Genomic DNA, 24,547 nt, shown 5'->3' on the forward strand with positions numbered 1-24,547 from the left:
GTGAGAATTCTGGAACTTTGCTATGTAGTTTATCTCAAAGTGTTTTGAGATTTTCTGGAACACACAATGAGAATCTTTCACCCAGCATAGCAGAGAAGCAAATATCCAAGTCAAGTGGATAATAAAGCAGGCTGCAGGTCTGTAGTGTGAACTGATGCTTGGTTACCTGTCTTCCAGTTTTTTCCTCCATTTCCCTGCTTTAGGCTTAAAAATACAAGAGTGATTTGTGCTTAGTTCTCAAAGTGGAATCTGTGCACAAGGCTGAGGGAAGCTGCCTTACTCTCATGAATTTTCCTGTTGTCTTGATAGAGGAAAAGAAGAAACAAAACAGGTTTTTGTAGTCCTTGCCAGACTTTGTACGTCTGTTGTCCTGCTACAGACTTGCACATTGTGATTTCCAAAGGACAGTAAATCTCCCACACCAGAAGACCTCTAGTTTCCTCTGGACACTACAACCCAGCACTTTGGTCACCCAGAATTTTAGTTCCGGTTTTACAGACAGGAACTAGATACTTCAGCCTTGCAGTTACCACAGAAGTGGTTGTGGCATAAGAAACAGAATTTGTGAGCATGTCCATTTCCTAGAGCAACCTAACTTTGTGTTAAAAATATATCACAATTATATTATGATTCCACAATAACCAGTTTTTGTATTAATAATAATTTCACAATAACTAATTCGCTATAGCTTTCAGTAGTAATCTATCAGACATTTGTTAGACAACTCTCAAAATCATAGACTTCCATTAAAGGTGATACATCTAGAAAACTTAAGAGACTAACTCTTCTGTCTTTGTGCTAATCGAAAGGTTTTAACAATGAGCACTGTCATTATTTCTTCTGAGTTTCGTGGTAACTAATACACAAACAAGTCAATATTTGGGAAAAAAAATGGTACATTAGCTTGGCTTTGAAGGTCACGTTACACAAAAGGCCTCCCTGTAAAGGCTTTTCCTTCTAACATTTATAAATGATTTACTTTAAGGGGATGAAGGAGTTTTGATTCTCTAATAGACAAAATATTTTCAGTCCTTAATTTGTACTTTCAATTTTGGAAGACTGCTTTCAAGATTCATTGTATTGAAGCAATCTAATTGGAGGAGTTAGAAGACAGTGGCAGAACAAAGGAGCTCAGGAATGAAGAAAGGGGAAGAGGTTTGAACAGTTCTTTCTGCATTACTTTGTTCTGGGATGGTGTTCTGGGTGATTGTTTTGACTTGCCAGTAACAGCTATCTTCCATCATGAAATGCAAGAGAAATTCATATAGAAGGTGACTTCCTCTCTTCTAACTGCTCCCACTCTATTTCTCTCCCATATTCTTTGTCAAATCTTTATGTCTAGCCTGCAAAGGAGTCCTCTCGTCTTCATACTGAACATTTCCTTTTTTCTACTAATGAAGTCTACAGATATAGACCCTGTGTGCTCAGCTAAAAAGGAAACCACTTTTTTTTTTTTTTTTTAGACAGTGAAGCTTCACTGCCAAAATGATCTTGTACTGCAGGTGGCTAGAGGTATATGATACAAGTTAGACTGTCAGCTTTGGAACATATCTGAAGGGCAAGCTCTTCAGGAAGGGTGAACTGTAGCACCAATCCTGTGATTAGCAAGTCTAGTTCTGCCTCCTTCAGCTTCTGAGATCTTGAAGATCCACTGCATGCTCTGCTTTCAGGTAAGGAGAAACTTATTCCTATTTTGACCTCATCTTCATAATAAAAGGTAGCAGTAAGTTCTGATCCACATAAAGATCTGGTTCTCAGCTGGGGAACACTGGCAGAACTCCAGCAAATTTCTAGAAATAAAAAACTGGTGAAATTTCTGAAAGCCCAGTAGGTACTGGGACTGGCATAATATTCTGTAGGTCCTAAGAATATGAGAATGGGAAATTGGAATAATGCCTTAATCTTTCCATGATCTCTCTTTTTTTTTTTTTTTGGTCAGAGGGAAAGAAAATCTTTGGGAAGAACTCTGCTCCTTTTCTATTGGTGGTATTGGCTTGCACGGCTTTGTTTTTCTTTGAAAACTGATATCAGAGGAGTATCCAACCTTCAGGAGTGGAGCCATTATATGTGGCGCTGCGGAACAGGAGCCAAAGTATAAAAATAAAATACCAGGCTGCCTTTCTCAGGATCCAGACATAGCATGCACACACACACACATACGCAATATCTTGACTGACCATAGCTGTATTAGTTACTGAGTTCAGAACAACGGACAACGAGAACCAAAAAATGAGTCCTGTTCCTTAAAAAGAAAGAGGAAGAAATGTCAGACTTCTGCAGTCTCAGATACCAAACTGTGGAGTGCATGAGAGGCCCCTTATCACAAACAGGTTTGAGACAGTAAAACCAGATGAGTCTTGGTCACTCCTGGTGGTGTTTGCTGCAGCCCCCTCCCCACTCTCATTTGTCTATCTCATTTTCTTTGCCTCACAGAGTAATGGTTCAGACCAAACCAGTCTTCTTTTGAAAACACATTCCTTTCTTAAAATGAGAAAGCAGTGTCTTTTGTTTCATCCTGTGTGCTGAAGAATCCGCACACAGATTTATTCAGAAGAAATCAAAGACCAACTCATCTAAATTCAGGTGTACCCTGAAGTTGTATGTCACCACCACTAGGCTGTGGAAATAGCAGTGGCAGATACCTTGTTTGCCTTTTGGAAAGACATGAAGTGGCCTAAAGAGAAGGCAGTAAGTAGGTCAGAAAAAATTATTTGTGAAAAGCACATAATTCAGAAAGAAAAGAAAGCTGGCAGGGGTAATTCTTGATCTTGTATGAAGCTAAGCAAAAAAAGATTTAGCTTTTTTTTGTCTGCTTTGTTGAAATGCTGATGTCATCTCTACTTCTGGACTTTTCCTGATGAAAGTGAACTGAATTGATAGAGTTGGGAAGCTGGGGCTCTTCCAGTGCTTGATGAGAAGTGCAGAACCCCTGCTACATCACTGCTGATGATCAGAGGGATGGAACATCTCTCCTATGAGAACAGGCTGAGAGATCTGGGACAGTTCAGCATCAGGAACAGAAGGCTTCAGGGGGACCTTATAGCGGCCTTCCAGTACTTGGAGGGTACAGGAAAGCTGGGGAGGAACTTTTTAAGGATATGTAGTGACAGGACAAGGGGAAATGGCCTTAAATTAGAAGAGGGTAGATTTGGACTAGATATTAGGAAGGCACTGGTGAGACACTGGAACAGGTTGCCCAGAGAAGTTGTGAATGCTGCCTCCCTGGAAGCATTCAAGGCCAGACTGGATGGGGCTTGGTTTAGTGTGAAGTTTCCCTACCTATGGCAGAGGGGTTGGAACTAGGTGATCTTAAAGGTCCCTTCCAACCCAAACCATTCTATATTTCTATGAACCGACATTACAGAAGAAGTGTACAAAGTTCACATGCCTGTATGCTGCCCAAAGCTTGGGTACCTACTTTTTTGACTGCGTGGATAGGGCAGGTGAAGCTTCTAGAAAAATCCCTGTTTCTGAGATGCCCCCCAGCCAAGAATTACACTGGATTTTTAGTTAGGCTTTTTTCCAGCTGCAGTAAGCATGTTTGTATGTCTTGGTTGACAGCTATAGGAGAAAAAAAAAACAACAAAGAAGAGGTGTTAGCACTATCTATCTCTGCCTGGGCTAAGTAAGTCACAGCTGCCCATGACACAGTTGGCTTTTTACAGAGCTCAGGCTGTTTGTGCTCTACAGAAGTAGGAGGAGGTATGCTCAGCATGCTTCCTTCAGTAGGAATACCAGCAGTATCTTGGATTACTACAGGGAATGTTCTGCATCTTTAAGCCCCTTTTGCAGAATTTAGGCACTTGCTGAACGGCAACAGGAGTTGTTGGTAGGTTGTAGATGTGCCATATATAGGCTAATTGCCATTTTTGGAAATACATTATAGCTTAGATATCCAGACTGACAAAGTTAATAAAAGATACTTATTTTATTGAAGTTTTCCAGGAAGAATGTATTAATGGAGTATACAGTGAAGGAGATGCTGTAGACTAAAGATTTGAATAACTTGATAACTTGATTGTCTTATGACCTGAACTTAAAGAAAAAAAATAAATCATAACATATTGTGGGGATTTTTTGGGGGGGGAGAGGGGCGTGTAGTGATATCCTAACAGTGAAGGGTAGGTGTAACTGTCAGTATGTGAAAACTAATGGCTTGGGTTGTTCTCATAAATTTTATTAGCCAGAGTGGAGTGGTGGAAGTGTGCACGAGTTTTGTGGCTCCAACTAGCATGTGTCTGATTAAATCATACTTCCTCTTCTTTGGTCATGAATATCTCCTGCTCACAGAAGACATAGAGGAAGACCTAGAGTGTTCCTCTTAGAGTATTTTTATCAAGGTGCTATAAAGAATATCCCCTCTGTTGACTTTTACTAGGTTGGTTTTTGTTGTTGTTGTTGTACTTTCTCTGCTGCATTTGCTAGAACAGAAGAATTATGAATATGTTGTCCTACATTTAGAAGAGTCTGGGAAGAGAGCAGAAGGATTTGGTGGTTTGGGTAAATTCATGTCAAGAGAAATGCCTCGCAGATGCTACAAGAATTTGACTATTTTTAGCTGTCAGACCTTAGGAACCAGTCTCCTTTCCTACCCTCTGTGAAGTTCACTTGTTGAACTGCTCCCTTTTTTCTGTCTCCTTTGTTGAAATAAGTAATTTCAAATCTCAAGTAATATAAGGGCTAGACCATGACCACCATCCCTAATCTCTGCCTTCTGTGGCATTCTGTTCCTCATCTCACATGGCATTTTGCTGAGTAGGCCTAAATACTTCAGCAAAAGACTTGGACTCTGTACAGAGAGCTAGAAATGGCAACTCAGTGACAAAAAGTAAATACAAAATGATTAATAAAGGGAGCCAGATATATCCTTGTGTGTGGTGTTTGATTTACCTCTGCTACCAAAATTTTTCATTTCCAATGTTCTGGCGAACTTTCTAGTTATTGTGGAAAGTTAGCACTGGTATTCCAAAGCCAGTGGCACAGAAAGGCAGCATGGTGTAGCAGGGAGGAGCTGGAATCTGGCAACCCACTTTCTTTCAAATCAACTGCGCAATTTGGAGCCAGGCCACTTCACCTTCCTGTGTTTCACCACCCTAAGGTTAAAATGGAATGCTCTTCATTTTGAAGACTTACTCATCCTGCTCTTCACAGAGGTAGAACCTACCACAGTGTGGCCTGAAATTGAACGACTCGAATAAATACACAGCAACTGTGTGTGGATCACAGTATGGGTACCACTGCTACTTGACAATTTCATTCCACCTTTTTGTCCCTTACATATTACTTACAAACTGTGAATCTTCAGCAAGTGTCTACTAATTTGCAACTGCTTGAAAACCAAAGAACTACGTCAGCCTTTAGTATCTTTGAGGGAAAGTCTTATATTTAACATATATTTTAATAATATTATATTGTCTTCTGTCACTTTGGTGTTTCAAAAACAGATGAAAAAATGAAAGTTCTGCAGGGATGACTATACTTCTGGCATGGATTCTTTTGTCAATGAAGTCCTAAATGAATGCGAAACTTTCACTCTGCATACATTCTTGCAAACAAGAGCCCACGCTTGAATGAATGCTTGCTGCAAGAAACAAATAAACACGTACAAGTGGCTTTTATTTAAATGAGTTTTAAAGAAAAAAAAAAAAAAGAAGCCTGGAATGGACTTCAAAATACATCACTTTCTTTTCTTTCCCGTAGTATTAAAGGATGTTGGCTAACATAAATTAAGTCCCTCAAAGTATTCATTATATTTTAATGTCACATCATTTGCGTGCATTGAATCATATAGCTCTGATTATATTTCATTAGTTTGAAAATTCTGTTGGGTACTTATGTATCATCTTATGGCCTGGATCTTCTGGGTTCTTTTAGGTATTTCTTTATAATACTTTTGCCATTTTTGTTAACTTAAAATGTATTTTGACTATCTTTTCCATTTTGCATGCAGAATAAATGACACTGTTCATATATACGTGCAGTTATTTTGACGGAATGAATGCAGTTTTGATTAACTCTTAAGTCCAAAAGTGTGTTCTCAAAGGCATGGTTTGCCATAATACATCAATGACAGAAGTGCTGTGCAGACTGTTTTTCTAGAGCAATGGGTGAATGGCCTTCTAACTGTAGCCAAAAGCAGAGCACCCGTCCTGTACAACCATCATCCCATGTATTTCAGTAGTGTATCTGAAAATTTGCATCGAAGTAAGAAAGATTTTATGAGGACAGAGTTTAGAAGACCTGAGAAGGCCATCTCTTGGCTGATAGACTAGCACTTCTCTCCAGAGTTCTCTTTGTTGCTTCTTAGTACTTACGTGCAAAACCTAAATCCTGGTGAAATCTTGGGTTCTCCCACTGTTGAGGTCTTTGCGTTTTCTTGAATTTATCTAAATATCTTGTGAGAGATTTTTTATTTTTATTTTTTTTGGTCAGGGTGTGTTTTCCTCTTCAATTATGCATTCATGAGAGCTGTCCAAAAAGTCCTTCTTCCTTAAAATTGAACCAGCATTCTCTTTTTCTCTTAAATCAGGGAAACTGAAAATCCCTTCCATCCCTTATCTCGCCTTAGACATTGTTCTCTAAGGACCTTTGCAAAGTTTTCTACATTCTTCCTTACAAAAAAATAATAATTTGAATTCAGATTACAAGTTACACAGATTTTCAAAGGTTACGGAATCTAAACGATCTCAAGCTTTCTCTGAATTGGATTGTTTTATGTCTCTCTTTTCAGTGATGAAAACATACTATCCTCTGATAGAACGTTTGAATAAAGCATGATGGCAAGTTTCAAATTGGTGGAGGCCTGAAGTAGATAAAATCATTAATGATCTATTTGTAAATTATGAGAAGCTATTGCTTTAATTCATTGCATTAAATGGAAAGAGTGAGTGACTGGAAAATATAAGAACAGGGTGTTCATGTTCTAATTTCATTTCAAAGGGATACTTTTTATGTGCATAAACTAGCCTTATCTGAACTCGCAGAGTGGTCCCACTTTTTCCACAAAGAAGGTACTACTATGACAATGGAAGCTAATATTTTTTTGTTGCTCTAAAACAAGATTTTGTTACCATACTTTTTAAAATGCTTGAGATTTTGCCAGCTTTAAATTCCTCAAGGTAATGTTTACAACAGTAGAAAGAAACAATATGTGTACTGGACTTACAGAAGAGAAAAAAGCCACAGAAGTTCTGTAATGTCTACATACTTGCAAGGATTGTAGCTTTTGAAGGATGCAGTTGGTTATAATCTCAGCTCCCCTTTGCTGTGGGCCATATTACAGAGTCTTAATTAATTCTTTGTGGTCCATTTCCTGTTTGGGTTTTTCTTAGGATAAAGAAAAAATAAACAGATTTTAGTTGTTGAGCATGAAACAACCTATTTAAAGAAAAAGAGAACAGACTAGAATAGAAAAATTTCATTAGAAGATTTAACATCTTATGCTTTCAATGCAACTTAGCTTTAATAATAGTTTTCTTCTTGATTTGAACATGTCCAGAATGGCTAGTACAAAGGACTGCTTATTATTGGAAAGATGAAAAATAGGGCTATCTCTCTTCTTTCTGTGACAGATTGTTCTTAATTATTACCTGTGTAACAAAGTATGCATCTTTTGCAGACAAGGAATAACAACTTTTTTTCTTCAGTATTTTTTCATACCTGTTTGATCCAAATACCATCAGGCTGGGCAGGTTCCATTAACCTTGGTTAATTCATAGATATTGTGAACCAGAATTCTGGGATTGCTCAGAATAATGCTTTTTCCCCTTGAAATAAATTGTAGATATTCCTACTTTGTTCCTTCTAGACACTGATATCCACAGATAACCTATTTAAAATACTTTGTACTTCATATTCTGGCTGTATGTATTACATGACCTGCAAAAACTTGTTTCCTGGAAGGACCAAGTGGGTGGAGGTGGAGGTTGAAGAGGAAGTAAAAGCAAAGTTCTCATTTGGAATTAGGATATTGCATTCCAGTGTGTATATACTGCATCTCAACATGTAATCCAGTGGAATATGTATATGGTTTAGAGGGTAAAGCATTCTGGACAGTATATAAACATTAACTGCATCTTACTCCTTTTTTTCAGTGGTATCACTTTTCAGCAAATTCAGTGATGGGACCAGCATCTTGCTGCTACCATCCTAAGCAGAGGATCTTCACTTGCACAGGTAGAAAAGATTTCCTAAGAAGAATGGCAGGGATAAGTGTAGCAGACTAGTAACCAGTAGTCTTAGATCTATCAAATACTGGAGAAGTGTATATTCTTCTACCTGTGGCAAAGACGCTGGCTGCCATACTGCGACTGAGTCAGTGGGCAAATAAAACTATGAATTCTGTCTGGCATTATGAATGGGTCACTGATGGATTTGTATTACCTAAGGAAATGAACTGGCTGACAGAGAGGTTTCTTGATGGCTGCCCAGCAAATGTCAGATATAGCAGGAAACTTAGGAGGAGGAAATGGATAGCTGGAGACTCAGGCAGTGCTAAAGTAGCTACGATGCTGTTGGAGCTCCTCAAATGAGCACATTTCTGAGGAGTACAGTGGGAATGCAAAGCAATCTTTCAGCTCTCCTAAATAGTGTTTTCTTGTCCTCCAGTAGAATTTCAGCCATGGACACTACTTTATAATTACACAGTAATTCTTGAGATAGGTTTGGGTCCACGTGAGGTGATGTGCTGTTATTCTCAGCTTTGTTTGCTGGTAAACATCAAGACGTCTGGTGCTTCAGTTTTGTAAAAAACATTCTTCTGACTGCCCTTTTTCATCCTGTCCACACACTGCCTGCACAGGGTTAACCCTTTGAAGGAGGGCTGGTAAGATGCAGTACCTACAGAGCTTGTAATATCTTGGGACAGCTGAAGAGAATGAGCTGCATCATCCCCAAGGTCCTTGCTAAGATGAACCCATTTTAGTGATGAAAGCAGGCACTGGCTTCCTTTCCCTGTCTTAGATCTGATCCATGCAGCTTTTCCTTGGTTCCCAACTGCTCTGTGAAATTTTCTTACTTAGAGAGTCTTGTATTTCTACCAATTTGGGTGCTGGATTTTGGAAATGAACCAGTGGCAGCAAGGTTACTCTTCCCATCAATCCAATTCGGTCTCAGTCACCACTGCTATCACAGAGGACCAGTTTGCCCTCTAAGCAAAGCAGCTTTTCACATCTGTCTTTTACGATGATGTCTCCTCATTTTAGTTTCTCGAAAGCAGTTTTCTGTAGCAGTCCCACAACAGAGATATACTCACTTTAGTGGTACTTTCTGAGTGCTTGTGGCTTGGTGTCCACTTCTGCGACTTTGCTGAGAATTCCCCACTTGTATTTTAAACCAACTGTATTGGCTGGTCTAATTTCCGAGCTCTAGGATTAAAATTCTGTGACCCCTAAAATAATCTAGCAGTTAATGTTTTCACATGGTTTAGCTCTGTCACCAGCTTTTAAGCTGTATTTAGCCTTCATAAAAACACTGTGCTCCTTGCAAACTAAGATCAGTCCTCCCTAGAGCACGTTTGTAACTCACCAGCCATAGCACTGTAAGTCATCAGGCCATGCAGTGGAGTATGTGTTTTGGGTGAATGGTAAGACTGCTTTTAAAGGCACAAAAGGATAGGAAATCTGAGGGTTCAGTTAAGGGCAAATGGCCATCAGGTAATGATCTTTCTGTATTCAGCCACAGCTATGCTTTTTCCCTCTTCAATTCACTCTGTAGCAGGGTATGTGGTTGAATTTATCACTCACTATTGTCAGGATCCCATTTCTAACAGGTTTGACTTTCCTTGGCAAGAAAGAGAACTTTGCTGGAGTTATGCCAAGCTGAGTAGTCTGCTCCTCCCCTTGCTCCCACCAGGATGAGGATAGTAATGCACCCTTTGTGTAAAGGGCTGCAAGATGTTATTTCCAATGCATTAGAAGGAATTGGATTGTCTTTAGAGTACCCAGGCAGTGCGCTGCTGTGTTCTTCAGCACCACCTACTGACATCTTCCTCTCCCAAGTCCGTGCACTCGGGGGAATGCACTTATCTTCAGTCACAGGAACTGGATTTCTTGAGATAATTGACTGTACACTCTTAGCTGAAAATTAGTAACCCCAGATCCAGTGCCTTCAGTTGCATTATGCAGTATGAGGACCAATAAGAAACAGCACAAAAGCAAAGTTGCTTTATTCTGACATCTTGTTTTCCTAGTGGACCAGTCCAGTTTCCTCTTGAACACACATCTGTATAGAAGAGTGTTGAGAGTTTGGGTTGTGTCACTGAGGTGAGTATCTTTACTTATTTCCTGTGATCACTCAGTAAGGAAACCAAGTGGCACATATAATTTCTACTTTGCTCTGCTGTTCATATTCTCTTCTTTATCTTATCAGGTTAACTTCAGAATTTAAACATATAGTCTCTTCAAAGGTTTTAACTGGAAAAAATGGCTTAATGCCTTTTTGTGTATGCGTGTAGTCTTTCATTTTCTTCTTCTATTCCTAAAAAAGGAAAAGTAAAAAAGGAAGCGAAGTTTATCTGTGGAAAAGAAGGATCCTATCTGATCAGAATTACCCACCTTTCCTAGTACAGTTGCTGCATCTTCTTATAACACACAGCCAAAGCAGCGCTCTGTTTATTGAGTCTGGTGGACTAAAGGAAAAGCTGACAAAACTGTGTGTGTATTTGCACCTCCACAACTACTTTCACACAGTAAATGAAGCAGCATACTTAATAAGAAAAAGGTCCTACTCTGACTGTTCAGTTGTTCGATATCTAAAGAGCCTTGATTTCTACAAAAATTAATTATTTGCCATAAAGATAATTTAGAAAACAAGAAAAAACACACCCTAGTTTTGTTTACAGCAAAAGCACTTGATATTTGATAACCTTCTCACAGGCCTGAAGTTCTTGCTACAACTCAATTGCTCATGCTGACTGATAACCTTCACAAAGGGAACATACACAATTGTAAGATGCTATCTTAATTTGCCTTTCAATTAAGTAGTGCCATCACATTTGAATCTTTTTTTTTTTTTTTAAGTTTGAAAGTATCCTTCAGGAATTTAAGAACAAATAGGTATTTATAGTCTAGGATACCAAAAACTAACAAACAAAAATCAAAACAAACAAATTCTTTGTGAGAACTGAAAATTAAGCCACAAGTATTTAGGTACCTTGCAACAATAATGCTCCTCCCTACCTCATGGATCTTTGTATTTAAGTTACTTATATAATAGTTCGAATTTATTTTAAGTAACACTCAAGTTTAAGTGTTCCCTCTTTGACCTTCTTTCTAGGAAAGTTTTCTTTTTTGCAGTGGGATAATCTTCACTTGCTATGTCTTCTTGAGGTTAGGGATTATAGTCTTTTTCCTCTAGATATTGCTTAAAATGTTATAGTGTTCCTGTATTTGATTTTATTTTTCTAAAACCTAGGCTCAAGGAATCAGTAAAGCTGGTAGTAATGTTATTTATCATTTAAACCTGTTTCTGGTTGTTTTATGTATTTACTAATGTCTCAAAGAAAAAATAACCAGAGGTTCTGTAATTTTTTTTTTTTTTCCCTGGAACTGAAAAAGCCATCTATGCTTCTGGGCAGCTACCAGCACTTTTTAGCTGCCTTCTATAAGCTGAAAGACTAATGTGTTTATATTTTGTTCAGTGCAGATTGTTTTGAAAGCTATGCTGTAGCTTTGCAATGACCCAACCCCTAGTATGGTATCAGATATGTGAATACACGCACTGAAGTATGGAGATGTAACAAAATGAAATTATGACTGAAATATAGAGGGATGAAGGAAGTTGGTCATCAGGGTTTTCTGTGACAGCAAGATTTCTGACAAGTATTATGTATGAAGAAAGTATAGCAGGAAGATTTCTTCTTGTGTGGAATCCAACCTGGAGCTCACTTGAGCTTCAGCATTCTGGGTATATATTTTGGGGAAAGTCAATAAATAATATTTAGATCAGTTTAGGTAATTGTTTTTATCACTCAGTTGTAATGTATCTCTAAAAGAAGTTTATTTCCTGAAAAGTGTCAATATCTTGTGTTTTAATATGCTATGAATGACATTGTAGGTCAACAGAAATGAGAATGCACTGGTAAAATATTTATTGGAAGAAAGGGGCAGCAGCTTAAAAACCTCATATCTCAGCTAACATATTACTCTCATAGGCATAACTGTTGATAATAACCATAAATGGTCCTAAACTGGACATAAGAATGGAAATTTTGACAGTAAAACCTATACCCAATGATAATATCTTACTGTAAATACTTACATGAAAATAAGAAAATTTACCATATATATGAGTGAACAGTTGCAACCAACCCATGGGGTCTCATCAGTGTTAAGTTCTGTCAGATTCCTTCCTCCTCTTCCCCGTCTGCCCCGGTAAAAAAAAAGGGTGGAAAAGAAACAGTATTAAAGTTCGGCGTATATGAGTTTGAACAAGTGACTCCAAAGTCAACCATCAGAGGACCAGGAATCTTCAAAACTTGACGAGTGCGGAGTCATTGAGTTATTCTTATAAATTAAAGATGAAGCTGTCTTCCTGCTGTTGGAATAGCCTTCAGGTTTCCAATTCCTCAAATTCTGCACTGTTCCTATGATTCTACTTGTTTTGCCTATTTCCTCCATTGCTATCTTGTGTTATGAAAAGAGTCTCACCTTAAATAAATAAATGAGGCAAAAGCAAATTAGTGAGACCATCAGACTAGCAGCCCCTCGATACATGAGTTGAACCAGGCACTGAGAGAAGCGCGGGTGGTACCGCTGGCAGAGGCCCTCACTGCTGTAGTCAGAGGCGCCTCCTGAAACCCATGCCTCTGCAGGAGGGAGGAATGCCTGTTCTGTGGCGTTGCCCGTGGGATTTCTCAAAAGCTTTTGTCTCTGGTGAGCTGCCTGTGAGTCACTTTTCTGTAGTGTTTTGGTAGTTTCTTTCTGGTGGCTTAGTTTCCAACAACAAAAAGAAAGAAAGAAAAAAAAAAAAAATAAGACCAGCAGTGAAGTTTCCAGTGAGTTCAGTGTGATCTGTGACTCCAATCTCGATGAGTACACTTTGTTCAGACACTGATAGATGAGGGGCAAATGGGACTCTCCCAAGACACAGCACAGGGCCCAGGCACTGGGGCATCTCCTTGGGGACAGGGCTGTGGGTAGCTGTAGACCAGACCCACAGCCCCTGGACATGACTGAGGACCTAACAGTCAATCCTGTGCCTTGGGGAGGACGATAAAGGCCTCAGTGGGGCTGGAATGGGTCTCTAGTACATGGGAGAGCTTGGCAGAGGCACAGATTGCTGGGCAGCAAAGCTAGTGAGTGCCTTCAGGGCCCTGACACATGCTGTGTCTCCCTGGGAGCCCTGTCAGGTGAAAGCAGGCTTGGCGGTGTTCCTGCTTCCGTAGCCATGTGAGTAGCGCCAGGATCTCAGCGTTTTTTTTTCAGCTCCTCCTCAGCAGTAAGTTAAAAACTGTGCAATGTGCCTATATGAGGTAGGGATGAAGAGGTGTCTGATCATCTGCCTGTAGGAAGGCTTGGAATTCTGGTGATTATTTTAAATGTAGCGTTACCAATACTGAGCTGGATTCACACAGCGTGTGTGGTCTGAGTGACCTTTTCAGTTGTGGTTGTGCATGTGCATATTCTTAACTTCTAGAAGCACTGCTGACTCCTTCTCAAAATACAACGGGTGGGTAGTCAACCACAGAAGCTCAATTTTGAGGTCAGCGCCTTAGGCGTCACAATTAATTTTGTATTTTGAAGCTTTAAAACCAAACTTAAACATAATGATTTGTACCACTTTGGCTGCTGCCAAATTCTGTAATGACTGTTGTTCAACAAGCACAATTATCTTTTGTTTTGGATTTTCAAAAACCTAGAAATCTAATGCAATTGTCTCTCTGATGTTCTCCTCGCATGTTTAGGAGCCTAGAGAAGGATGTCGAAAACAACTTGACACCTCAACTTTGGGTTTTAAAACGACATGGCTTTCAGAATCTCTAGCACTCAATGTTTTGGGAGCTTTTTGCTCCTGAGGGAAATGAGTATACCTCTTCTCCACATTAAACATTAAAGCCATACATTTTATCAAGAGGTTCTAAATGCAAATTAAGTCAGACAATGGCATTTTAATAATCTGGTGAGGTTAGCATCACGTTAGTAAGAGTATTTTAGAAATCACATTATCTTTGGGCAATGTGGTTCTCAACAGATTGTCTGTGAATGTGTTAGAGGGATTGTAGGATTTATGGATTCATTTCATGGTGGTTGTGTTTGTTTGTTGTTGTTCAGTCTGTCTGTTTTCTTTCCAGGCTTCCTCTTCTGCTTTTGAGCTAATGGTTTTGATAACTCCCTTCTCACCTATGCCTTCATTCCCCCTCTTTTTTTTTTTTTTTTTTTTAAGTGTTATGTGAAAATTTAAGGGATTATGGAATGTGTTTTTTATTAAGCAAACTAAAAATAGAAGGTAGTGTTGCTTGATGTATGGAAAGTATTGTTTTAGCTGGTAATGACTGAAAAACAGGCAAATCTTGCTTTATCTCCTTTGCTTGGGTTGTACATCTTCCCAGTGTATTAACATCTGCACTGACAATGCTCTTCCCTGGTGGGTAGGTGGATCTTTCTGTTCCATGTTCCATGCAGACAGTGAAGAAGAAAGACACACATTGTGTTTCAGTTTCTTTTGATATATGAGCTCAGACTGCCAGTTTCTGATTTTCTTCATCTTTGTAAAATGCTCAAATTTTAAAGAAAAAATGTGGGAACGATAGGGCAGAATTCCTCACCACATTGGTTCATCTTGCTTTCAGCACGATACCCAGCAAAAAACATAAAATAGAAATCCATGGAGCATTGCCTGATGTTTGTTCCTCGTAACAGCATAAGATTAACCTTGTCTATGACTTGGTGCTACCTTTGTGAGATAGCTCCTGCTGACATTACAAGCTAGAACCCATTAGAAAGTCCTCATTAGATTTTAATCAGCAGCAATTAGTGATTTCTCAACTGCTCCTTCTGATTTGTAGCAGAAAGGTAGTGTTATTGCTCTAAGATTGTCCAGACGAAAGCCAGCATTGAGGATGACTTCTCCAAGCATCAGCGTATGAAAGAATTGTGGCTGCTGCAGGTGGAATGGTGATGTTTTTTTATCTCTTGAAGCTCCCAGCATTCTATTTTTCAGAACTTCAGGTTTGCTCTCCTGGTTTTCCATTTTGTAAGCTGTCCTGAAGCTTCTAAAAGAGACACTGAGCTGAAAGCACTTTGTGATGGTGTTTCTAAAGGGTCTGAAGTTTTTCGGGGGCTGGAGACGGGGGGAAGAGAGATTTGTGTGTGTGTGTTGTTTTTCTTCTCTTCCACACAATGGAGCTTTCAGAGAACCTCTCTTAAAAGGCATAGCTACAGCCTTTGTGTTGAAGGGTGTGTCTGCTGGCAGGGTTTGCTGATGCAGACGGGCTGGCTGGTGATTAACAAAGGTCATTAGACTTTGGAATCTGACAGGGGAGCGGGGTGGTGTGTCTTCTGCGCTGGGCTGGAGGGCTCCCTAGGGACTGGAGGCCCCCCGGCCCCCCCCCCCCCCCCCCCCCCCCCCCGCCCCGAGCCCTCCTCCTGCTGGGAGGCTCGGCTCTGCCTTGCCTTTGCCTGTAGGACAGCTTGGACCAGAGTCTTGATGCTGTAATGCCGTGTTTTTTTGATTGAACTGTCACATTTGTCATCCATGGGACAGGGAACCAACCGTGGGAGATACTTGCTGGCGGTCTGCTCAGGGAGAGAAGGTGCTGCTTGGGCAGAGCAGGGGGACGGCAGCGACATGGTTTGGGGTGCAAGGCGTGCAGGAGAAGTGCAGCTGTGTCTTGGGGATGCTGATTTTTCATGCATCACTCAAGGAAGTGGAGGAAAAAAGGGGAAAAAAAGAAGAAAAACAAACGTGGTGTGCTTGAGATGAAGCTGAGATAAGTGAGGCCATGTTGTGCGCGGGCGAGAAGCTATGAGCCTCTCAGTGCTGGAGTTGTCTGAGCTAAAATGGCTGCTTCCAAAGCTCAGAGGACTAGGGCAGCTTAGTGAGTCTTAAAGCTTCAGTGACGCAGGGGCTCATATCTCTTGAAAGTGTGATAAACACATTCAGCAGAGCTGTGGCTTGTTTGGCTGAGATGAAAGGACTAAGCTTGGGGGGATGGGTAGTGAAAACTGGATGATCTGCTTTTCTGTGAAGTGCTCTAAATGCAGGAGTCGTCTGCTCCATGGAAAAATTTGTTTTCAGGTCTAATGGACTGTGCTAAAGGAGACGTGGGGTGGGGCTTCACTCACTGCTGTAATTTGATCCAGAGCAGATAGCAACCTCTTCCACACAATTTGGTCTGGTGCTTGCACATAAAGGCTCGAGTATCTCGATTATTGTAACTTTGTTATCCGAATAGAAGCTGGTACACCGTTCATTTTCTATATTGGTGGTGGGAGGGAGGGTGGTGGGGAGGGAGGAACATAGTGCAGCCTGCAAAGAACCGTAGGTAAATATGTGGAGAGCCTGTGTGCTCAGACTCTCCAGAATTTGACTTACTAGAAGTTTACTTTAGCAGGCTATCAGAAGAAACATTCTTTCATATAAAATCCTGATGCAATATCCTCTCTTATTTCAGTGCATTAATGTTTTGGAGCCTTCTCACTGTAGAAGTAGCTCTGTACTCTGTACATGAAATAGACATGAAATTTTTAGAGTTTTGGGCTACTCTTGTACCTTGGACCTCTGGAATGACCGGATTATCCCCAGCCCAGCAGAGCATGTGGAAACTGAAGAAGTAATTATTTTGTTAACATAGAGTATTTAAACACCCATTGCTCTGGTGCCTAAGTATTGTGTGAAATAGGAGAGTCTAAGGCTTTTGTGTTGCTCGTGCTTTGTGTTTCCTCACCCTTATGGCAGTGCTTAAATATACAACTCTTGACACAAGAGTTAACTGTTTTACAAGCTGAACCTCTGTACTTCGTGTTGCCATGGCTTATGTTACTTGGTACTTCAAGGTATCCATGGCATATGGATAAATCAAGAAAGCCATAGTGTTTCTGGGATAAGTCTTTGTTACATGTTTCCATTGTATTTCAGCAATATCCCTATTCCTATTGCCTTCCCTTATCTTCCTACAGTCCTCACCTTCTCCCAAATATCTCACAAAGGTGATGTCTCCAGAATGTGCTCAAATGAAGCAGTATACATTTTACCAAAGAACAGAGATCACAGAATGGTAGGGATTGGAAAGGACCTCTGGAGATCAAGTCAAACCCTTTCCTAAAGCATGTTCCCTACAACAGTAAGTTACACAGGAAAGTGTCCAGATGGATCTTGAATGTCTACAAGGAAGGAGACTCCACAGTTCCTCTGGCAGTTTGTTTCAGTGCTCTGTCACCCACACAGCAGAAGTTTTTGTTCACTTTCAGATTGGGATGTCCCATGATCCAGTTCCTACCCATTGCCTCTTGCCCCATCGCTGAACGCCACTGAAAAGAGCCTGGCTTTGTCCACTTGACTTTCACTCAGTAGACATCTATGTACATTTATGAAATTCCCTGTCATCTCTCACAAAGCCTTGGTGGAGTTGAGGCAGAACAAACCATTCTACCTTGAGTTCACAGAGTAGCTGTATCTCACCTTGCATTTGTGTCTAGATTTTCCACCAACATCAGTACTATCAGAGTGTTGAGCAGAAACGCAGTTTTCTTTCTTTGGAGGCTTTTAATCTTTTGAAAGTAAAGCAGACGGTGCTTTTTCATCTTCCAAGATGTGTTAGAGTGGGACATAGATGCAGAAGCCATTGTTTTCTGAATGTAATTTTGAATGTGTGATTGTTTAGAAGTAATTTGCTTTTTCTGTAGTGTACAAGTTCTGGTCTTTGAACAAAACAGACTTCTGTCTAGTGTAATGGAAAAGCCAAGGGAACAAAGTCCATTGAATCAACAGTTATTTGTCAGCAACTTGACTGTAGTGTTTAGTCAGCAACATGTGAGCTACTTAGGTAGGACTTGATGTGAATCCTAACTGATTCCTTTTCTCGTAGTAAGTACTGATTGAGTTTTACACTGAAGTAGTTATGGAATCTCTGGAAACTACTGTCTTTACAAACATGACCTTACCTATTCTTAGAATTCCTTTAAATGGCACTATTGTAAAACATTTCTTCTTCACATCTTCTCTCTCCTGTAGAATTTTCTCATGTAAAAGATCATTCTTGAATCATGGAGGTGCTGCAGTGTGATGGCTGTGATTTTCGAGCTCCATCTTATGAAGACCTAAAAGCTCACATCCAGGATGTTCACACTGCTTTTCTGCAGCCAACTGATGTCTCTGAGGAAAGTCCTAGCCAGCCAAGGTCTGGTTCCATGAATGCTAGCAACCAGACTGAAGTTGAATTTTCTTCTGTAAAGGATGAATTTACAATTGCAGATGAAATAGCAGGTAAATCTCAACTCTAACCTCCTATTTCACATGTGGCTTACTTCAGTGTATATTTAGCTAATACTTTTAATTTGACTGTAAAAATTATGTTATCCTTACTGCTGTGGCAACAAAACAGGTATTTAGCTTCAGGCATGTTGGTTCTGACCACAGCTTTTTCTGCAAGTACAAATATGGAGGATAGTTTTATTTCTTAGCTGATCTTCATTTGTTGCTTCAAAATGCTTTTGTTCATCAGTTTTTCATTGCTCTTCATCACCATGAATCTCCTCAGAGTTTTCAATTTTATTAGTATACTAGATTTTTTTTTTTTCCCCCATAGAAGATGATTTTGGAAATGGCCTATCCCAGCCTGCGCACAGTATCATATGTGTGTACATATTCTGCACAGTCATCATTTTTCTGAACATTGCCAGATACATAGATCTCACCATAAATCAGTGAGAGAATCCTGGTGTGATTATTACCTGTACAGGGTGCAGTTGTATTCTTAACCATACAGGGTGGGTGGAGAAAAAGCCTCTGTTTTTTTTTTATAATTTATTTATATATTCACCTTGATTCTCATTTTAGGGCAAAATGCAACAAGTCAGATGGGAACTGGAAGTTACTATAGCCAGAGCCAGACTTTCTATGGTCAGCATATGGCTCCAAATCCTAAACCAACCAACAAATTTTTCCAGTGCAAGTTCTGTGTGCGTTACTTCCGTTCCAAAAACCTCCTTATAGAGCATACACGCAAGGTTCATGGAGCACAGGCTGGGGGGAGCTCAGTGGGGCCACCCTCCGCTAGTTCCTTAAATTACAACATCATGATGCATGAAGGGTTTGGCAAAGTTTTCAGTTGCCAGTTCTGCACCTACAAGTCACCCAGGCGTGCAAGGATTATTAAGCACCAGAAAATGTATCACAAAAACAACCTGAAAGAGAGTTCAACTCCCCCTGCAGCTTCCACTGCTATATCTGAATCGACATCTGCTTCTGTGCCAGTGCAGGAACCCTGCAAGGAGCTGCCTGCAGAGGTGGTGGAGCGGAGCATTTTGGAGTCCATGGTCAAGCCCCTGACAAAGTCTAGGGGCAACTTTTGCTGTGAATGGTGCAGCTACCAGACACCTCGAAGGGAGCGCTGGTGTGACCACATGATGAAGAAGCACCGCAGCATGGTGAAAATACTGTCAAGCCTGAGGCAGCAACAAGAAGGAACCAGTGCACCTGATGTACAGAATAAGAGTGCCCAGAATGCCTCCCCAAACTCTAATTATATTTCCATGAACACAACGGGACGTGAGATGTCTAATGCTAATGTCTCAAACTTCAGGAGCTCTATGGGCAATTCCCTTATCAGGCCCAACTCTTCTACATCTTCCAAGTTTTCTTCTGTGTCTTACCCTCAAATGAAGCCTAAGTCACCTCACAACTCGAGCATAGTTAATTTGTCTGACAGATCCCGCTATGGAATTGCTGATATGACAAATTCTTCTGCTGACCTGGAAACAAACAGTATGCTAAATGACTCCAGCTCAGATGAAGAGCTAAATGAAATGGACAGCGAGAATGGCTTGAACTCCATGGATCACCAGACCACAGGAATGTCCGCAGAGCAGCTGATGGGATCCGATGGCAACAAACTATTGGAGACAAAGGGAATTCCCTTTAGAAGGTATATGAACAGGTTCCAGTGCCCTTTTTGCCCTTTCCTGACGATGCACCGCAGAAGCATTTCCCGTCACATTGAGAACATCCACCTGTCAGGGAAGACAGCTGTATACAAGTGTGATGAATGCCCTTTTACTTGTAAGAGTTCATTAAAACTTGGTGCCCACAAGCAATGCCATACAGGTGCAACATCAGACTGGGACACTGTGAATTCTCAGGCTGAAAGCATTGCCTCTTCTTTGAATGACAGCACAGTGTCATACGAGAGTGGAAATGTGAATGGTAGGAAGTCTGCTGGGATGATGGAACCAGTGCAGCAGCAGCAACAGCAACAACAGCAATCACCCCAGCCCCACTCACAGCATCCATACAAGTGTACAATGTGCAACTATTCCACCACAACTTTAAAAGGCCTGAGAGTTCATCAGCAGCACAAGCACTCATTCTGTGACAACTTGCCAAAATACGATGGACCACCATCCAACGCACCGCAAGAGAGTGAGGCAGATGCTCACACATCTGCCAGCACAGTGAAAAAGAGCCAGACCTCAATCCTTGGGCTCTCATCTAAAAATAATTTTGTTGCAAAGGCCCCTCGGAAGGTGTCAAACGATTTCCCTTTAGATCTCTCGCCAGTGAAAAAGAGAACTAGAATTGATGAAATAGCGAGTAATCTGCAGAGCAAAATCAGCCAAAATAAACAGCAAGAAGATGCTGTGATTAATGTAGAGGATGATGAGGAAGAGGAGGAAGACAATGAGGTGGAGATAGAAGTGGAGTTAGACAGAGAAGAAGAGCAAACAGAACCAATGATAGAAGTTTCCAGTTCTTATGCTCCACAGCAAATGTGGGGAAGAGAGGCTAATGATTCCCAGAAGGAGACAAACTTCAGAAGCTTGCAGCATGATTACAATTCTGCTAATGGAGCAGAGATTGAGCTCACTCTATCAGAAGATGAGGAGGATTATTATTCTTCCGTCAGCATGAAGGAACATCAGAGTCCTAATGCCTCTGTTCTGGGGGGCCAGTCAAACATGTATGGTACTGATCAGAACAACGAGAATGCAGAGTTCAATGACTCTGGCAGGCTTTACTATTGTAAACACTGTGATTTCAGCAACAAATCTGCCCGGAGTGTTAGCACCCACTACCAGCGAATGCATCCTTATATTAAATTCAGCTTTAGGTATATTTTGGATCCCAATGATCATAGTGCAGTATACCGATGTCTTGAGTGCTATATTGACTACACAAACTTTGAAGACTTGCAGCAGCATTATGGAGAGCATCACCCTGAAGCTATGAATGTACTGAACTTTGATCATTCTGATTTGATCTATCGCTGTCGCTTCTGCTCTTACACAAGCCCAAATGTTAGAAGCCTGATGCCACATTACCAAAGAATGCATCCCACAGTGAAAATTAACAATGCAATGATATTTTCAAGTTATGTTGTTGAGCAGCAAGAAGGACTAAATACAGAGTCTCAAACACTAAGAGAGATCTTGAATTCTGCTCCAAAAACTATGGCAACTTCTACCCCCGTGGCTCGCGGGGCTGGTGTGCCAGCTGGCTTTAACAAAAGTGCTGCCAAGAGTTTTAGCCCTGAATGTGAAAATCAAAAGGAACCTTCAGTCAATAGTGTGGTTGTTTATGACTGCGATGTGTGTTCATTTGCAAGCCCTAATATGCATTCAGTTTTGGTTCATTACCAGAAGAAGCACCCCGAAGAAAAAGCATCGTATTTCAGAATTCAGAAGACAATGCGTGTAGTCTCTGTTGATAGGGGCTCTGCTTTGGCCCAGATGTCTTTTGAGATGGGAACACCCGTCTCCCCAAAATTGTCCAACTTGGCTTCTCCACCTCCCCCACCACCACCCCCAGACCTTGCTACTGAACTTTACTATTGCAAACACTGTTCATACAGCAACCGCTCAGTTGTGGGAGTGCTTGTCCACTACCAGAAAAGGCACCCAGAGATAAAGGTCACTGCCAAATATATCAGACAGGCACCTCCCACTGCAGCAATGATGAGGGCTGGTGAGCTGCCACCTGGTATACAGAGGCCACCAGTGTCAATGCAACAGTTGAGCCGAGGTGGTTCTGAAACCTCTGTGAATCCTCCTGAGAATGAAATGTTTTTCTGCCAACACTGTGATTATGGAAACCGAACCGTGAAAGGAGTGCTTATTCATTATCAAAAGAAGCATCGTGACTTCAAAGCTAATGCAGATGTGATTAGACAGCATACAGCCACCATTAGAAGCCTTTGTGATCGCAGCCAGAAGAAATCATCTGGCAGTGTGTCTGCTCATACCTCTAGCACTGAACGGGACAAGTCCAAGCTGAGAGCCCTCAAGTGCAGGCAGTGCAGCTATACATCACCTTACTTCTATGCATTGAGGAAGCATATTAAGAAAGATCACCCAAATCTGAAGGCCACGGTTACATCTATTCTGAGATGGGCATTTTTGGATGGCTTGATAGAGGCTGGTTATCACTGTGAGTGGTGCATTTATTCACACACAGAGCCAAGTGGTTTGCTTGTGCATTACCAAAGGAGACATCCTGAGCATTATGTTGACTATACTTACATGGCCACTAAACTCTGGGCAGGTCCCGATCCCTCCCCTCCTGCCCTAGTGTTGCCAGCAGAAGCAAAGACCTATAAATGCAGAGACTGCATTTTTGAAGCATCTTCCATTTGGGATATTACTAATCACTACCAAGCTTTTCACCCTTGGGCTATGAATGGGGATGAATCTGTGCTGCTAGATATCATCAAGGAGAAAGATGCTGCTGAGAAATCTGGCACGCAGTCTGATGAAGCTGGGGTCAGGATGGATTCTGAAGACCAGATAACAACCTCACAGATGGACCAGGAAGCAGAGTGTGCAGAGGATCCCAGCCTTTCCCAGGAAAAAACTGTGCAGCTGGCTTCTGCAAACCCCGCCATCTCCTCTACTCCTTATCAGTGTACAGTTTGCCAGTCTGAATACAACAACTTGCATGGACTTCTGACACATTATGGCAAAAAACATCCTGGCATGAAGGTGAAAGCTGCAGACTTTGCTCAGGATATAGACATTAACCCAGGGGCCGTGTACAAGTGTAGACACTGCCCATACATCAACACACGCATTCATGGCGTTCTCACACACTACCAGAAGCGGCACCCGTCAATAAAGGTCACTGCTGAAGATTTTGTGCATGATGTGGAGCAGTCAACTGATATTACTCAGAATGATGTGGAAGAGACGAGTAGGATTTTTAAGCAAGGCTATGGTGCTTATCGATGCAAACTGTGCCCTTACACTCATGGAACACTGGAGAAGCTCAAAATTCACTATGAGAAATATCACAATCAGCCTGAATTTGATGTTTTTGCCCAGTCACCACCAAAAGTATCTGCTTCCCTGGAGCCAGACATGGTGACTGAAATCAAGGCCTCTCCAGAAATTGCTGCTGAGGATGTTGGAGAAATCTCTGTTGCAGCGCCTCATTTCTCCAGTTCTCATTTAGTGTCTCACACAGTTTTCCGGTGTCAGCTCTGCAAATATTTTTGCTCTACCCGGAAGGGGATAGCCAGGCACTACCGCATCAAACATAACAATGTCCGGGCACAGCCAGAGGGCAAGAACAACCTCTTCAAATGTGCTTTGTGTTCCTACACCAACCCTATTCGCAAAGGGCTTGCGGCACACTACCAGAAAAGACATGACATTGATGCTTACTACACTCATTGCTTAGCAGCCTCCAGGACAGTAAGCGACAAACCCAATAAAGTGATCATTCCATCTCCTCCCAAAGATGACACTCCTCAGTTAAGTGAGGAACTGAGGAGAGCTGTAGAGAAGAAGAAATGCTCGCTTTGTTCCTTCCAGTCCTTCAGCAAAAAGGGCATTGTGTCCCACTACATGAAGCGTCACCCTGGTGTTTTCCCGAAGAAGCAGCATGCAAGCAAGCTTGGGGGTTACTTCACTGCCGTGTATGCTGATGAGCATGAAAAGCTGACTCCAGCTGAGGAGAGGAATGAGTTTGAGAAGCCTGAAGTGGAGAGTGAGACTCAGGAAATTGAGTGGCTTCCCTTCAGGTGCATAAAATGTTTCAAGCTGTCCTTCAGCACAGCGGAGCTGCTGTGCATGCATTACACTGACCACCACAGCAAGGATTTGAAGAGAGACTTCACCATACTGGGAAGTGGCACCCGCTCTCAGAATGCTGTCTACCAGTGCAAGCACTGCGATATGAAATTGCATAGCACAGCAGAGCTGACTGCACACTTGAATGGTCACAATGAGGAGTTCCAGAAACGTGCCAAACGTCAGGAGAGGAGGAAGCAGCTTCTAAGCAAGCAAAAATACGCAGATGGTGCTTTTGCAGATTTCAAACAAGAGAGGGTAAGGATCTGTGTCTGGTCTCTTTCCCTGTTCTCCCTTCCCTGCTGAGAGAGAAAAACAAAAACACT

At 41.3% G+C, this 24,547-nt stretch overlaps 1 protein-coding gene across 4 annotated transcripts in view; it reads left to right on the plus strand.

The window, feature by feature from the left end:
- Positions 1 to 24,547, plus strand: part of ZNF462 (zinc finger protein 462) — an 89,452-nt gene that overhangs the window by 20,649 nt on the left and 44,256 nt on the right. For 3 of the 4 annotated variants that reach the window (XM_042823014.1, XM_042823016.1, XM_042823017.1), the window contains exons 2-3: positions 18,172 to 18,423; positions 18,997 to 24,479. In XM_042823014.1, coding sequence (XP_042678948.1) covers positions 18,204 to 18,423; positions 18,997 to 24,479 — 5,703 coding nt within the window. In that variant the 5' untranslated portion in view covers positions 18,172 to 18,203. Of the gene's footprint in view, positions 1 to 15,040; positions 15,106 to 18,171; positions 18,424 to 18,996; positions 24,480 to 24,547 lie in introns of those variants that run through there. The other variant, XM_042823015.1, reaches the window with a different exon arrangement.

The sequence above is a fragment of the Centrocercus urophasianus genome, unplaced genomic scaffold (assembly GCF_019232065.1).
Source record: "Centrocercus urophasianus isolate 14NV4802_14NV808 unplaced genomic scaffold, USGS_Curo_1.0 seq_21, whole genome shotgun sequence".
Taxonomy (NCBI): domain Eukaryota; kingdom Metazoa; phylum Chordata; class Aves; order Galliformes; family Phasianidae; genus Centrocercus; species Centrocercus urophasianus.